General features: G+C 34.8%; 1 protein-coding gene across 1 annotated transcript in view; it reads left to right on the forward strand.

Annotated features, from left to right (window-relative positions):
- LOC132551761 (myomegalin-like) overlaps positions 1 to 13,364 on the forward strand; it is a 54,066-nt gene extending 40,702 nt beyond the window's left edge. Inside the window, 7 exon segments of the mRNA XM_060215894.1 lie at positions 1,029 to 1,178; positions 2,410 to 2,649; positions 3,176 to 3,348; positions 3,589 to 3,597; positions 6,226 to 6,369; positions 6,730 to 6,868; positions 9,516 to 13,364. Of these exon segments, the coding sequence (XP_060071877.1) occupies positions 1,029 to 1,178; positions 2,410 to 2,649; positions 3,176 to 3,348; positions 3,589 to 3,597; positions 6,226 to 6,369; positions 6,730 to 6,868; positions 9,516 to 9,661 (1,001 nt within the window). The 3' untranslated portion in view covers positions 9,662 to 13,364.
- Positions 13,365 to 14,097: the final 733 nt, after the last annotated feature.

The following is a 14,097-nucleotide window of genomic DNA, read 5'->3' on the forward strand; positions in this document are numbered from 1 at the left end:
ACTATATTATAACAATCAGTCCTACACACTCTAATGCTAAAACTATATTATAACAATCAGTCCTACATGCTCTAATGCTAAAACTATATTATAACAATCAGTCCTACACACTCTAATGGTAAAACTATATTATAACAATCAGTCCTACACACTCTAACGGTAAAACTATATTATAACAATCAGTCCTACATGCTCTGATGGTAAAACTATATTATAACAATCAGTCCTACACACTCTAATGCTAAAACTATATTATAACAATCAGTCCTACACACTCTAATGGTAAAACTATATTATAACAATCAGTTCTACACACTCTAATGGTAAAACTATATTATAACAATCAGTCCTACACACTCTAATGCTAAAACTATATTATAACAATCAGTCCTACACACTCTAATGCTATAAAACTATACATAATGGTAAAACTATATAACAATCAGTCCTACACATGTAAAACTATATTATAACAATCTCTAATGGTAAAACTATATTATAACAATCAGTCCTACATGCTCTAACGGTAAAACTATATTATAACAATCAGTCCTACATGTTCTGATGGTAAAACTATATTATAACAATCAGTCCTACACACTCTAACGGTAAAACTATATTATAACAATCAGTCCTACATGCTCTGATGGTAAAACTATATTATAACAATCAGTCCTACACACTCTAATGCTAAAACTATATTATAACAATCAGTCCTACATGCTCTAATGCTAAAACTATATTATAACAATCAGTCCTACATGCTCTAATGGTAAAACTATATTATAACAATCAGTCCTACACACTCTAATGGTAAAACTATATTATAACAATCAGTCCTACATGCTCTAATGCTAAAACTATATTATAACAATCAGTCCTACACACTCTAATGGTAAAACTATATTATAACAATCAGTCCTACACACTCTAATGCTAAAACGATATTATAACAATGATAAATATATAATACTATATATTACATATGACAGCAACAAGCATAAAATTAAATCCTTGTGTTCCCTTAGGAACTGATGCACCAGATGGTCAGCCCAGTCCAGAAAGACCTCATGTTAATGGAGCACTGGCCATTAGACGTGTTCAGAGCCATCATGCTCCCATGGGGTCAAGGTCAAACAGTGGGTCATGTGCTTCCAGTGGTAGTGATACCATGTCAAGTAAGTGTTACCATGGCAGCCATATCATGGAACTTGTTGTATTATATCCAGGTAGAGGAATTTCCATGTGTACTTGTACTGTGTCCTCTAATCTGTGTTGCACTTATTGATGTGTCCTAACTTCTATAATTTGGGATATTTCTCTATGTTTTTCTTTCACTGATGATATATTGTAGGATGTATTAAAACAGGCAGATGAAAAACTTGTGATTTTATGATAGGTAACTAAGTTACCAGAAAGTTTGATTCCTAAGCACTGTGTGTTCCTAATCTAGTGTGTAATACTAGGAGTCGTAAACCACATGAAATCATGATGATGTTGTTGACTTCACATGACTTTTCATTCTCTCCTGATATCCTGTAGGCAGTGAGCTTTTTTATGGACTTGCTGTAAAATCATTAAGTTTTGTGTAGGTGTATGTTGGTTGAATTCCTGGATACTCTTGATCTACACAATTATACAGCCACAAAATGACAAAATGAAAACTGAAATGGATCATAGAACTATTAGAATTCTTGTACAAGATTTTTCCAGTAAAATAAGTGCCAAATAAAATGCATATTATTGTATAACCATGAAATTTTTGCTGTACCAGAATATAGGATCTATACATTACTAGTGGGTTCTCTGTATACCTGTTTCCAACAAAGAAATGATCGTCCTGACTCTCATGTGGTTTACAAATGTAGTGCCAGTGAACACATCATTATTTCAATCGAATTTTAATATTGCTTTTTAGCTGTCTTTCTAACTGGATTTTTAAATTTCCAATACAGGTCTTATAATATGTAAATGTAATTACACAAAAGTGATTGACTATCTTCTCTCACCTTTCATCTCACTAAACATTTCTGATTGAGACTGACATCTAGGGACCAAGACCACTTCCAACTGATCTGTGATGTTAAAACAGTAATATAAAAAAAATTAATTACTTGCTGGACCTATTATTTAAAGATGAATTAATGTGAATGGGCAAAGATGATAAACCTTCAATTCGATATTCTCAAATATAAAGGGGAAAATGTGTAGACTTGATCAAGTCAGTATCTATACTAGTCTATAAACTTGAAGAAGATCATTGTACTACTGACTAATTTATGTGAAGATCTATTTCTAACAGACTTGAGAGACTGTATAAAAGTTTGTGTAGGATGAGACATGAAGTGGTCTTGGCTTCTAGCTTGTAGTGTGCGTGTTCTTAACTCTTGATTTCTTCACACATAACAGTCTCCTGCCCAAGTGACACACCCTCTTTATCAGGCTTTGGTATATCAACATGGCCACCCATGTGTTCAGAAAGTGTCATGCTCAGCCAACAGAGGGAGTTGTGTGTATCTCAGTCTTCACCAGGTGGCACTCTGCACCAGTCGCTTGTTGACATGTCTAAATTTGGATGTACCTCACGGCCAGTGATGTCTGAAGGAAATTTATCCTACTATGTAGACGACCCCCCTAGTTCTGTTGCAGGTACTAGTTATAATCTGGCTCTGTTATGACCTGGGAATTTTCACATTAAATCCTACTTACTCTTCAGTATTTCTTTCTTCATATTAAGTAACCATGTCTTTGATGTTTTGTCTTGTTCTGTATTGATACAATGGTAATACGTCTCAGGGATGACTCTGCTTATTCCTGTAACCTTTTTGCTGTATGATATAAACAACATAGAAACAGCTCTCAGGTATAAAATTTTTTTCAGGCAAGGGCTCATCACTGGTGTAAACCTCGGTTAAATGTAGACCATTTCTCTAATCTGGTCTAGTTCCTTCTTACAATTATTGTTAAAGTCTCTTAATAACATTGCCCTCAACTTTATTCAAAGAGAACAGAAATACTGCATCATTAACGTTTTTTTCTGACTTTTTGTAACAAATTGAATATTGCATTGTTGTAGAATTAATTGATGAAAGCTATCTGGATAGTTTTAAAGTCAGTTTTCTGTAACATATACAGGACAAAATATGTTACATGTGTGTAATACATTTCTCCTCAGATCTGACAGGTATCAAAGTAGACTCAGATCTACGGTGTTTATTTGCTGTTGGAAAACTTGACGATTATGAAAAACTGAAAAAGGAAAACTGTGAGACGTTGTCGGTGTTGAAGGGCATTGAGGCCCGAATCAAAGAAAGACTGCGAGTCTTCAAAACCATGCCAACCTCTGAGGTAAGACAATATGAAGGAGTCAGTGATATATATTATATTGTATTTTGAATCCTTGTATCTTATAGGTTAAATATATCATTCAGTATTGTTTAATAAGCAGACAGTGAACTCCATTATTATTTTTCATATATATGTATTGATTGAAATTATAGAATATGAATTGGTAAATTGATTTTCTAATTACAGATAAATCAAAGCAGTATGATACATTTACTTACATTTGTTATTCTTTATTTTCAGCTGATTAAGGTATAGAAATTAGAACAAGTCATGCTTTCCCTGATAATGTATGCATGATTCTAACTCCTGTAACAAACATAGCTTGGGGTATTTACCATGCATGCTCCCTGGTGTCAGGACATCATCTCAGTAGTGTTGATATAAATTTTAATCAGATTCAGTGATGTAATGATATGGTATTGAATTAGAAGTAGCTGGTGAGTGGGAGATATATAATTTCATCTGATATTATTGCATGCACATTACAATGATAGGCCTAACTTTACACATGTGGTAAAGTGTTATGCTAAAGAGTTACTCTTTATCACATGTAAAGTAGGCCTATTAGGTAGTATTAACAGCTGCTTACCTGTATAGCATCATATACAATCAGTTACCACTATTAAAGTCTTCCACATGTAATAGCTTTCTTTTAAGAGGCAAACATAATATTACTGTCCCTGCCAGAAGTGTGTTAGTGTTGATCATAGACTCCTTAATATGTTAGCAGTTACACACTGATAATCACTCTATTTTTGTGTCTTCTTACTTCTAATGGTTATTCATTACTATCCCACGTGAAACTTGTTTGCGAGGGATATTATTTTGGGCTCCGTCCGTCCATTATATTTTTTCTGTTACCATGGAAACATAGCCAAAACTGAAACCATTCAAGAGAATTGCTCAAAACTTTTTACACTTATTACACTAGTATTATCTTTTGCTAAGTTTTCCATTTAAATACTTTGTATGGAACAATTCATATCAACAAATAGAAATTAAACTTGTGTGATTAACATATATATGTGATTGTGCATTTTTCTTTTCAACAGCAGGGCACGGGGGATAATGTCATGTTTCGTGTTATCTTGTTGATATAAGGTTTTAAATCGATATAAAAAAGGAAAACAACCAACCATGTATGATATTTGAATTGTCTTCACTCCAGAATTCAAATAAAAATAGATGTATTGGGAAATGTGAGTGGTTTACAGTCAGCAATGATCAAAAAGGAGTCTGATATAGTTAGTTCAATCCACATTTACAACATATCGTGAAACTGTCCACTAAGTGAGATGGCAGATTTCAATGGTAATGCAGATCAATCTGTATCATATATGGTCTAAGCTACAGAATATCAACATTTGTCATATGGGAACAGTTATGGAGATGAAAAATCTGTAACCAACCAATCCACATCTCATAACTCACAAATTTGATTATGTTAAGGAGTAACAATTTCAGCTACATAATGACATTTATGTCACTAAAAATAACATCATAAAATATTTGACCAGTCCGATTGAATTGGTAGATGTTTCCCAATCATCCTTTATGTAACCTGCCTTTGTGGACAGTTTCAATAACATACTGCAAACCAAGAAGAACAGACCTAATGGACTTATTTTAGATTTATTATCAAATGTGTAGTTGATAAAATAATTGTTACCTTAGTTTCTTCCCTTCAGTATTAAATTGAGAAAACCACTTATTCTTGTTAAATTATTCATCCGCTGTATTCAAGCTTTACCCCGATGAGGCATGTGTACTTGCCCCCAGCATGGTTTTATTACTGCTATATAATGATCTACAGTGCATGTTAAGAAGTAGATGCATGGTAACATGTGGAAGTTTACTCCATCTTCTCAGAATGAGAATTTTCCCACAACTGTTTTTACTCTACTGTTTTATGAGGGACATGTAGTGTTACCTATATCTGTCCTGTCTGGTTCTGAATCTCTATTATAACTACCATTCATTCTGGATTATTTTCTGGATTATAAGCCACACCTGTTTTGCTCGTGTGGCTTATATACCAATGCAGCTAACATTTGGATGGTAAAGAAATCGGCAGGTTAAACAATAAAAGAAAAAGAAAGAAAAAACAGAAAGAAATCAGTACATGTTTTCATAAGAAAGAGTGCAGCTTATATTCCAGTGTGGCTTATGTGTGGATCAAATTGAAAAAATCGCTAAAAGCTGGCCCTGCAGTTTATATACTTGTACAGCTTATAATCTGGAAAACATGGTATATATTTTTGATTTAATTAATATGGAGGTTGACTACAACAACACCTAAGCTAAGTTTGTATTCAAAGTTCTAAGGTCAAGGTCACAATTACTGTTTAAATATAAAACATGGATACTTATTTGTTGTGAGTGAGGACATAGATGTTTTACAGACACTATGTAATGTGTTGTAATGGCTTCATTGTCTTTCCAGAATTTCTCACAATGAGGGTTTTTCTGGGAGAACTGCATCATGTTAGCATTTTCTTGGGAGAATTTTCTAACACGCAGGGTTTTCTTGAGAGAATATTCTCATACTGAGGTTTTTCCATAAGATCATGTTTAGTCTAGAAATGAGGTTACAATGAGAAATTGATGATATCATTGTGAAAAATGATGCAGATAGCTGTGTCTGTCAAGTCAAAAGAGTCCTTACAACCAGAAATGTATAGAACCATATTGAGAAAAGAACCATTGCAATTTGGGTATAATAAACCTAGGGACTGTAAAATTACCACACAGGTTACTTTATTCATGCCAGCAGCAGTGTTAGCTCCTGCAGTCAGGTGACATTAAGATTAAAGGTTTGTGTTTTAATGTAGGATGTGCTTACTGCTAGTGTCAATACCACTTGTGTTTGTATTACAGAGTGTGGAATACAGTACCCTGAAGGAACTTTCCCTGAGCTCTGAAAACCTTCGCATCTGTCTCGATGAGGAGAAATCTCTCATTAGTTGTTTCTGGACAACCCAGCTCCCTAAAAGTGGCAGTGACACCAAAGCTGTCGCTGAGGTAGGTACCTGATCAGCACAAACTGAGGCTTAATATAAACCGATTAGGCCCTCAACACAAATTGATCAGAGGCTGAACAAAACTGACAAGGTCCAGAACACAAATTAATCAAATGCTCAACAAAACCTATCTAGATCCTGAACACAAACTGACCAGAAGTTCAACACAAACTGACCAGAGGTTCATCACAAACTGACCAAGTTAGACTTACTGTTCAGTACATGAAATCTAGCATGATTTTTTGAGCTTGTTAACTACTAACACATTTTGTAATTTTCATTTATCGTGATATAGCTATGTACGTTTGATGAATTTACGATATAGGAAATGATACTACCGGTATATCTGATACTGTTGTAGAACAAAGTCCTTCGTGCTGAACTGTTTGCTCTCCAGTCCAAATACGACCTAATGGTTAAAATGGTACAGGACGCAGAGGCACGGCTTCATACCAGTAACAAACAGAAACAGAGTATGGAGGAGATCATACATCGACAATGTAAGTACAGGCCCCTGTGTATCATTTCTTTTCTATTTAACAGTTAAGACTGGATTAAAAATAATTGATTTGAAGTTATTTGTGGTTTATTTGTGCTGGGCTCAATTTTAACATCTTTCTTGTGCGTTTGTTTTATTTTGTGTTTTGTTGACAGGAATTACCAGATACCTTTAATGTAATGAGATTATTAATGCTTTAAGTAAATGAAATTAATTCCTCTACCAGATCACAGCAGACATAAGAGTTGTCTCCCTTTTATTTTTTTTTTTTTTTTTTTTTGTATCCTGGAACTCTTGGTGCCTCAAAAACATGTCTCCAATTTACATACTTATCTCTTAGGATACAGAAGTATGTAGACAATGTAGATATCAAATGGATGTCTAAACCGGGTCAGTGATAAATAGTGAGCAATAAACTCTAAATTTGACATATGTCAGTCACTATTTCCTTTCCTCTTCTCTCCATCAGTCACTATTGCCTTTCCCCTTTTCTCCATAAATCACTATTGCCTTCCTCTTCTCTCCATCAATCACTATTGCCTTCCTCTTCTCTCCATCAATCACTATTACCTTTCCTTTTCTCTCCATCAATCACTATTTCCTTTCCTCTTCTTTCCATCAATAAGTATTGCCTTTCCTCTTCTCTCCATCAGTCACTATTTTTCTTTCCTCTTCTCTCCATCAATCACTATTGCTTTCCTCTTCTCTCCATCAATCACTATTGCTTTCCTCTTCTCTCCATCAATCACTATTGCCTTCCTCTTCTCTCCATCAATCACTATTTCCTTTCCTCTTCTTTCCATCAATAAGTATTGCCTTTCCTCTTCTCTCCATCAATCACTATTGCTTTCCTCTTCTCTCCATCAATCACTATTTCCTTTCCTCTTTTCTCCATCAATCACTATTGCTTTCCTCTTCTCTCCATCAATCACTATTGCTTTCCTCTTCTCTCCATCAATCAGTATTGCCTTTCCTCTTCTCTCCATCAATCACTATTTCCTTTCCTCTTCTCTCCATCAATCACTATTGATTTCCTCTTCTCTCCATCAGTCACTATTTCCTTTCCTCTTTTCTCCTTCAGTCACTATTGCTTTCCTCTTCTCTCCATCAATCACTATTTCCTTTCCTCTTCTCTCCATCAATCACTATTGCCTTTCCTCTTCTCTCCATCAATCACTATTTCCTTTCCTCTTCTCTCCATCAATCACTATAACCGTTCTTCTTCTCTTCATCAGTTATTATTACCATTCACCTTATCAGTGATGAATCTATATTCATCAATTTTAGACACTTTGTCATTTATACCCTTTTTTCCAGAAATGATCTTTATATGCCTTATCAGATTTTCTCAAATTTTAACCCCTTGGCATGTTTTTGAGATTTTGTGAGAAAATTAATTGTTGTCAATGTTGTGTGATATGCTACTATGAGGGACTGGGAAACCCAGTATTGTATGATATAATTGTGGTGATGGGTAAATGATGTTGGAATTGCTATGTATGTTGGTGTGTCAATTTGTTACAGATGAAAAGCTTTTCGACAGCTTGTTGACTTACAGGCAGAACCTCAAACTGCCAGCATGGTTGGTGTTCATGAGTGGCTTCCGTTTGGTTTGGTTACAAAGACAGAATGATCCCAAGGTTATCTCCCTTGACTGAAATCTCGATTTTGTTTCAAGCCAAAATTTCCATTAATTTTGTTACACAGTAGTAAAAAGACTAATGTTCAAGGGAGATAACAACTAACCAGTTCTGTATGTTTCTGCTGTACTTACTAACACTCTGTGACATTTGCTTGCATTACTTTATTCTTCAACATGAATAATTTCTAAGTACAAATTTTGCCTGGCATGGATAAGTTTATTGAAGAGAGAAAAAACTATACAAATGGCACATAATTATAGAGAGGTTTGTACAGATTCTGATTTCTATGACTGCCAATCATATGACTTTGTCAATCCTGAAAGTGTGCCGTGTTGTGTTTGTTTTGGTTTACTAACCCCTCAAGGCCACAACGTAATTCTCTCAACATTTTCTCCACAAACAATGGTATTCTTTTTTTACATTTTTTTGGTTATGTTTTCAGTACATTCCACCCCAATAGGAGCTTTCAGTTCCACCTGCTTGTTTTGTACCAGTATATCATTAGACATCTAGATAGTAGGTAGTATTACCATGCTTCAGAGGCAGAATAAACCTAAGTTATAGCTCTCCAATATGAAATTTTGACTGTAATTATTTTATTAGTCTGGCAGTGTTTCTAGTAAAGACAAAGTTTGTCTGTTTATGATCAGTTTACTCAAAAGTTTTTTGTCGCAATTCTCTTAAAGCCGAGTTTAAAAAATTCCCCTTTTACAATTTTTTTCCTATTACTGTTAGAAAAAAGAAAAAGTTGATACTATCTGAATGATTTCAGCATAATCCAAACGATAATTTTCAGTTTTGCTATGAAGATTTAAATCATTGCTCATCTAAACTGTAAATATAGGTTCACAAGTGTTTCAATGTGTAAGATGATTGGTAATGATTGACATATTACCGTTGAAAAATACAAATTATTTGGTTAATAACGTATAATACAGGATATTGTTATAATAGTTACTAGTGGATAAAACTGTTTTTATAGTGTTTTTCCTATTTATTTTTCAGTGAAAAAGACCACGAAAGTGGCAGCCAAAGCGAGGACTAACTTTGAGAAAGATGTGCCAAGACACAGTGTTGGACAGCTTGTGGCACTCACTAGAGACAAACCATCAAGAGATATGGACACAGATAGTGAAATGAGTTTCAGCTGATAAATATCTATGTCCTGAAGTGACAATTTCCATGTCAGAACATCATGATGTGTGTTTGGTAACTACTTGTTTTCTGTGTAGTCAGATAATAACAAGCTTGCTTTTGAGCTCTTTTGGTTTGTAAGATCTCAGGAGCTAGTGTTAATTTATACAGTGTTGTAAACTACACAGACGAGCATACTACTGGACACAGATGTCATCTCACAGTGAATGGAATTACATACAGTGACTGACTGCTGTTGTAAGCATTGATAAATATGTAACTAGACCAATATAGTCAAGTTACACTTATTGACTGCTGTTGTACACTACACGGATAAACCTGAGCTCAAAGGCACTGATGTTTGTGGTCATCGAATTTAGAGGTCACTGTTGTTGATCAAAGTCATAATATTGTTTTGTTACATACATTTACTGCAGTTGTTTATTAAAGTTAATGGTATGGGCTAGGTGTCATTATACATACAGTTTATCCATGTGTAAGTATCTGTATGTACCAATACATACACCTGTATATGTGTCAATTTGTATGTATACATACACCTGTATGTGTGTCAGTCTGTATGGATACATACACCTGTATGTGTGTCAGTCTGTATGTATACATACACCTGTATATGTGTCAGTTTGTATGTATACATACACCTGTATGTGTGACAGTTTGTATGTATACATACAGTCCTGTCACAGTTAACCGCCCAGGTATCATTATATATATGTTTTAGCATATCCTACATGTGTGTATCAGTAAATATGTGTTGGTTTGTATGTACAGTCTTGTCTGTACTTACAAGCCAGTGGCAGGTTGAGTCCACTGTTACAGATACAGATTCATTAACCCATTTCCTAACTTTGAGATAAGGACCTTGTTTACAGATTTCCTAATGATGTTGTTGATAGGTCTTGGCTATATGGCTTTTTTTTTTTAACTGTATTGCGAGTCAGAGCATTACATATGAAAAGCCATTTTGTATAATTTTTGGTAATTGGGTACATTGAAGACTTCATCAGAGTCAAAATATTGTCGCAAGAAAATGAACTTCATATTGTTTGTATAAAAATGTTTTTGATTTCTTAAATATTGACAAAAATGCAATAGCCAGAGATCAACATCATAGAAATAAAATTCATGTCTTTCAATTAACATCCACTTTTCTTGCCATCATATTCATTGCTCACTTATCTAGAGACTTGTAACAAAATCTGTCATTTATGATGTCAGTGTCATACCTGAACAAATATTCAGCATCAACGTATTTCCTGCGTGAAAGAGTAAAAGACTTTGATTGTTTTACAGGGAATATATCTGTTGGTGTAAAAAGTTTAATGTATTGATGTTGAAGTGTCAACAAGTGTTGGACCATACAATATCTCTTGTTGTCTGTTTTATCATGAAACCATCCACCCCTTCACATCTCTGTGTTTGGTTATGTCACTAACAGGTCTACATCATGTGTTTGATGATATGGCTACATCAAATCAGGCTTGAAATCAGCCGTTAGTTTTCCACCTTACATCCTGATTTCTGTTCACATCCTTGCATGTTGCATTTTCGTACATTTTCGTCATTTGATTTAGATGTTCTGCACATAGTTGTATCTTAATTGACCAAGTTCTGTGTACAAGTTTCCCAGTGGTGTAAAACTGATAGCTTTTGAGACAAAGAAAGTTCCTTGTACATATTGCCTATTCATGGCTGGAACTGGGGAAACATTGGTCATTACTGGTGCATTTTGATCAGTTGTGTGCTGTATCCATGGTTTTCATTGTCCATACCATCCTGGCACTAAAAGAAGCCAAAATTTAACATCCATTACTTCTATTGTGCAACTGTAAGGATTTGTGATGAACAGATCAATCCTAGAAGCCCTTGCTCATTTAACAAAGTCATGCTTTAGACAATGATATGAAAAAGAGAAAATCTTCCATAGTTAGTCTTCCTGATGTAAATATCTCAAAACGGCTATTATGCCAAAACAAACATCAAATATCTTGCCACACCATTCTTTCTGATTAACCTTATGTGATGGCCTTGCTGTCTTACTCTTTATCTCCCATGTCTGAAAGTCTATATAACAAAGTTACACATCTGACTGTCCATGTAACAAGGACAATGTCGCACGTCTGACCGTCCATGTAACAAGGACAAAGTCGCATGTCTGACCGTCCATGAACAAGGACAAAGTCGCATGTCTGACCGTTTATGTAACAAGGACAAAGTCACATGTCTAACCGTCCATGTAACAAGGACAAATTGGTCAGACTACAGTAGCTATACTACATACCAGGCAAATTTCATTCATTTACTATTAGTGATAACTCATGGTCATTGTTGAAACAAATTCACCTTTATGGAAAGGTTGGAACCTCAAGTTTGGTTTCACTGTTGTAATAAATTCAGCTATTTGATAATTTAAACGTGTGTTAAGTTCAACCTTAAGAATAGGGTAAAACTCCAATTGTGGTTTCATTATTGTTGTAATTTTACCCTTACAATAAGGCAGAAACTTCAAATGTCCTGAACTTTTCCTGGTATGTCTGATTCTGTATATGATCTCAGTGAAGATGTACTGTACAGAAAGGGACCAAACAATCATCGTCTTTATCATTTCTGAATCTACTATAGTATTTATTATTAAAAGTTGTCTAATCAAAAGTTTTGTTGTATATTTTTCATTATACAAACTGATGTTTAACCAGAATTTGTTTGTAAGATATGTTTTAGCTTTTACAAAGACTTTTAATGATTGCTGTTGTCACTGAACTTTTAATTCACATTATAAAGGATGTGGATTTGGAAGGTTATTCCTTCTGTAAGGGTACACTATGTAGTGCTGTATAAATAAAATACTGATATGTGTGCTGAACAATAAAGGATTCTAATGTTAAACAAAACCATGTGCTGAGATTTACTAAATACAAGAATGTGCTGAGAATTATACTATATTGCATGTATCCTATTTTGTACAGACGTCTAATGTTAAATGCACTCTTTTGTTGAGATGTTGGTTATGAGGAAGGTACTGGTAACCACCATTGTATTGTGGAGACTGGTTATGAGGAAGGTACTGGTAACCACCATTGTATTGTGGAGACTGGTTATGATGAGGGTACTGGTAACCACCATTGTATTGTGGAGACTGGTTATGATGAGGGTACTGGTAACCACCATTGTATTGTGGAGACTGGTTATGATGAAGGTACTGGTAACCACTGGAGGGTTTTGGTAACCACTGTTGTGAAGTGGAAACAAGTTATGAAGAGGGTACAGATTAATTACTTTGATATTGTGGGGAGATGTTTAAAGGACAATACAGGTAACTGCTTTTGTATTGTGGGGAGATGTTAGGAGGAGGGTACAGGTTAACTACTTTTGTATTGTGGGGAGATGTTTAAAGGACAATACAGGTTAACTGCTTTTGTATTGTGGGGAGATGTTAGGAGGAGGGTACAGGTTAACTACTTTTGTATTGTGGGGAGATGTTAGGAGGAGGGTACAGGTTAACTGCTTTTGTATTGCGGGGATATGTTATTATGAAAGTACTGCTACATGTTACCTATATTATGGACATGTGGTTTAGAGAATGTAAACACCATTGTATAAGACAATTTGATTATTTATTGTCAAAGTTTCTACTGATTTGACATCGACATCATACACATCACATTCACTTAATTATCGACAATAAAATGTCAAGATGAACTGTATATTTTCTGTTGTCTTATTTGGTCATTTTCTGTTCCATCATAGGTAAACTTTGGTCCATGTCTGATAATAAGCCCATCTGTATCTACTGGTAATTCAGTTTGCAAAAAAAGTCAGCAAATGCTATATCATGGTCTTGTATTGAGCTTACTCCTCTAGATTGTGTTTGCCACCTGGGTTGATAGCAGGATAAATATGGTAAGTGATGTGACAAGTAGAGATAAGATTATCTGTATGAGAATCATTCACGATTTATGCCAGGAATGTGACTTTTAACGTACCAACATATTGGTTTGTTAACATAATCATAATGGCCCATGGGAAGAACAGAATGCTATTTACTTAAAGACCATAACTTTGAGAGGAAGGCTAGAGGGTCCTTCATTGAAGAGGCTAGTGCCCTAAAGTAATCATGTCTGTATGTTTTGTTTGTTTCAGAACTATACAGAAGTTCCTTTGGGACCAATTTCACTCAAACTTTACTTTTAACTTAATACTTCATTGAAGGGAGTGCTTGCATGGGAGTTAGTATGGGTCCAGAGGTTAAAGATCAAGGTCACTAATTACTGTCAATAGAAAACTGGTTATTGCGAAAATATCTTCAGTTCTATTCTGATGGTTAAAGCCAGACTACTTCCATTGCTTTTCTTGGGAAGTGCTAGTTCTCAATTGCTCTTCATGTTCAGAGGTCAAAGGCTAAGGCTATCATTACTAAAGATAGAGAAGGCGA

This window comes from Ylistrum balloti, unplaced genomic scaffold (assembly GCF_031769215.1).
Source record: "Ylistrum balloti isolate Yb309-2 unplaced genomic scaffold, AGI_CSIRO_Ybal_v1 Utg370214, whole genome shotgun sequence".
Classification (NCBI taxonomy): domain Eukaryota; kingdom Metazoa; phylum Mollusca; class Bivalvia; order Pectinida; family Pectinidae; genus Ylistrum; species Ylistrum balloti.